We start from the raw sequence: 3348 nt of genomic DNA, 5'->3' as shown, positions 1-3348 counted from the left end.
ATAACTGAAACTTTATACCCATTGAACAAGTCCCTTTCCTCTTTCCCTCAGCCTCTGGCAGTCACCATTCTATTTCATTTCTATGAATCTGACTATTCCAGTGAAGTGAAAGTGTTAGTTGCTTTGTCGTGTCTGGCTGTTTGCGACCCCACTAGGCTGGTCTGTCCATGGGATTCTCCAGGCAAGAATACTGGAGTGGGTTGCCATTTCCTTCTCCAGAGACTCTCCCTGACCCAGGGATTGAACCTGGGTCTCCCACATTGCAGGTAGATTCTCTCCTGTCTGAGCAACCGGGGAAGACTTATCCCAGATGCCTCATATGAGTGAAATCATACGCTGTTTTGTCTTTTGTGACAGCGTTGTTCCACTTAGTACAGTGTCCTCAAGGTGCATCTGTGTTGCATGCTGTAGCATGTGTCAGAATTTTCTTCATTTTTAAGACTGAATAACCCTTCACGGTATGTATGTACGTTTGTGTACGCATTCATCCACTGGTGCACACTTAGGTTGCTTCCACCTTTTGGCTTTTGTGAAAAATGCTGCTATTATCACAGGTATGGGGAATTCCCTTGTGGTCCAGTGGTTAGAATTCTGCACCTCTGTGCTTCCTTCCACTGGTGGAGGCCTGGGGTTCGATCTCTGGTTGGGGAATCAAGATCCTGCAAGCTGTGTGGTATGGTGCCACCAAGAGGGGGGAAAAAAACAAAAAACACGTGTGCAAATATCTGAGATCATTCTTTTATTTTTTTGAATATATACCCAGAAGTGGAATTGCTAGATCATATGGTAATTCTACTAAGTTTTTGAGAAACCATCATTTTTTTTCATATAACAGTTTCCCAGCAATAGTGTTTAAGCGTTCCAGTTCTTCACATCTGGATACTTCTTGTTTTTTGATAGTAGCTGTCTTTGGATATCATCTTTGGAGAAATGTCTATGCAAATCCTCTGCCCATTTTAAAATCAGGTTCTTTTTGGTTAAGTTGTAGTATGAGTTCTTTATATATTCTGCTTATTAATGCCTTATCAGATATGTGATACTATCTATTCTTAATAAGGTTCTAAGGTTAGCTGTAGTAGCACTGTCCTCTTCCCCAAGAATATAACATTTTAAGAACACTTGAATTCTGATTTGTCTTTATGACTCACATGTTATTGTTTAGTGTTTTAGTTCCACTTTGGTTTTATCCTTTTACTTCTCCCCAGCCCTCAGGTGATCTTTATTGTTTTACTGAATCAGTGCTTGTTCAGGTTAATTTCTTTTCTGTCTTGCGTCTCATGCCTTCTTTAAGCGATCAGTTTCTATATTTTGAAGTATATCCATAAATCGATCTTTCAGTGATGGTCTGTTAATAATAAACACTTTATTTTCCTCTTAGTCTCAAAAACTGTCTCTAATTGTATCTTTTTTTCATAGTTCCTCTGGGTATTTGCTTCTGCTGCTGCTAAGTCACTTCAGTCATGTCCGACTCTGTGTGACGCCATAGACGGCAGCCCACCAGGCTTGCCCGTCCCTGGGATTCTCCAGGCAAGAACACTGGAGTGGGTTGCCATTTCCTTCTCCAGTGTATGAAAGTGAAAAGTGAAAGTCAAGTCGCTCAGTCATGTCCGACCCTCAGCGACCCCATGGACTGCAGCCTACCAGGCTCCTCCGTCCATGGGATTTTCCAGGCAGGAGTACTGGAGTGGGGTGCCATTTGCTTCTAGGCTACAGTTATTTTCTCTTATAAGTTTTTAAAGATACTATTATCGTGTCTTATTATCTTCTACTTGACACCGACTTAAAAGTTTCTGCTGAGAATCCAGTTCAGTTGTTATTTCTTTCTTCATAGAATATTTTCCCTTTTCTCCCCCCAACTTACTGCTTTTAAAAAGATCTGGTGGTATTCTGCCATATCCTTATGATGTATAAGTGCAGATTGTATTTTTATCCTTCTTGGGTTGGGAGTTTGCTTCCTGAATATGGAACAATTGGTCATGTGAACGAGGCATTTTTCTGTGTCTTTTTGCTGTGCTGCCATTGGTGGCATTCTTCATTAGGGTGAAACTAGGCATCAGCCATCAAGAACCAGTGCTTTCCCGCAGGTTTAGTCAGATTTAGTCATTCAGTAAATTTGAATACTTACCATGTTCTAGGCTCAAGACTTACATATGGGAACTCTTGCAACTGGGAGCTGAGGTGGAGACTTTAGATTTGCCACCTAACATGCTTTCTGCTTTTCTTCTGTAGACTGAGAATGGTCTCCAGCTGCCAAAGAAGATTGTGGATGCCAAGAGAAAGGTAACCGTTTCTCATCCCCTCGAGTGGAATTGGTTGCCTCTGGGAGCCCACATTGGCTGGCAGTAGACATGGCTGAGTTTACAAGCTACAAAGACACTGCTTCCAGCCGCCACCTGCGGTTCAAGTTACAGAGTCTAAGCCGCCGCCTTGATGAGTTGGAGGAAGCCACAAAAAACCTCCAGAAAGCAGAGGATGAGCTCCTGGACCTCCAGGACAAGGTGATTCAGGCGGAAGGCAGCAACTCCAGCATGTTAGCTGAGGTTGAAGTGCTGCGCCAGCGAGTGCTGAGAATTGAAGGCAAAGACGAGGAAATTAAGAAAGCAGAGGACCTCTGTCAGCTGATGAAGGAGAAGCTTGAAGAGGAGGAAAACCTCACCCGGGAGCTGAAATCTGAGATTGAGCGGCTTCAGAAACGGATGGCAGAACTGGAGAAGCTAGAGGAGGCCTTTAGCAGGAGTAAGAATGACTGTACCCAGCTCTGTCTGAGCCTGAACGAGGAGAGAAACCTGACGAAGAAAATCTCCTCTGAGCTGGAAATGCTCCGGATCAAAGTGAAAGAACTGGAATCTTCCGAGGACCGGCTGGATAAAACTGAGCAGAGTTTAGTGTCGGAGTTAGAAAAGCTGAAATCACTAACTCTGAGCTTTGTAAGTGAGAGAAAGTACTTGAATGAAAAGGAGAAAGAAAACGAGAAACTGATAAAAGAACTTACTCAAAAATTGGAGCAGAACAAAAAAATGAACCGAGATTACACCAGGAATGCTTCGAATCTTCTGGAAAGGAACGACCTGCGAATTGAGGATGGTATCTCTTCCCCACTGCCGTCCAAAGAATCAAGAAGGAAGGGCGCTCTGGACTATCTAAAGCTGGCAGAGAATGAAACAAGAAACAAGTCAGAAAACGAAAAGAACCGCAATCAGGAAGACAACAAAGTAAAAGACCTTACCCAAGAGATTGAGAAACTTAAGACACAAATCAAACATTTTGAATCCTTAGAGGAAGAGCTTAAGAAAATGAGGGCCAAAAATAATGATCTGCAGGATAATTACCTAAGTGAACAAAATAAAA

General features: G+C 42.7%; 1 protein-coding gene across 1 annotated transcript in view; it reads left to right on the top strand.

Annotated features, from left to right (window-relative positions):
* Positions 1-3348, top strand: part of LUZP1 (leucine zipper protein 1) — a 94998-nt gene that overhangs the window by 86147 nt on the left and 5503 nt on the right. Inside the window, exon 4 of the mRNA XM_010830021.1 lies at positions 2230-3347. Within this exon, the coding sequence (XP_010828323.1) occupies positions 2349-3347 (999 nt within the window). The 5' untranslated portion in view covers positions 2230-2348. The remainder of the gene's footprint in view (positions 1-2229; position 3348) is intronic.

Source organism: Bison bison, unplaced genomic scaffold (genome assembly GCF_000754665.1).
Source record: "Bison bison bison isolate TAMUID 2011002044 unplaced genomic scaffold, Bison_UMD1.0 scf7180017864516, whole genome shotgun sequence".
Taxonomy (NCBI): Eukaryota; Metazoa; Chordata; class Mammalia; order Artiodactyla; family Bovidae; genus Bison; species Bison bison.
The sequence above is the reverse complement of the archived record's forward strand: the minus strand, read 5'-3'. Positions and strand labels throughout refer to the sequence as shown.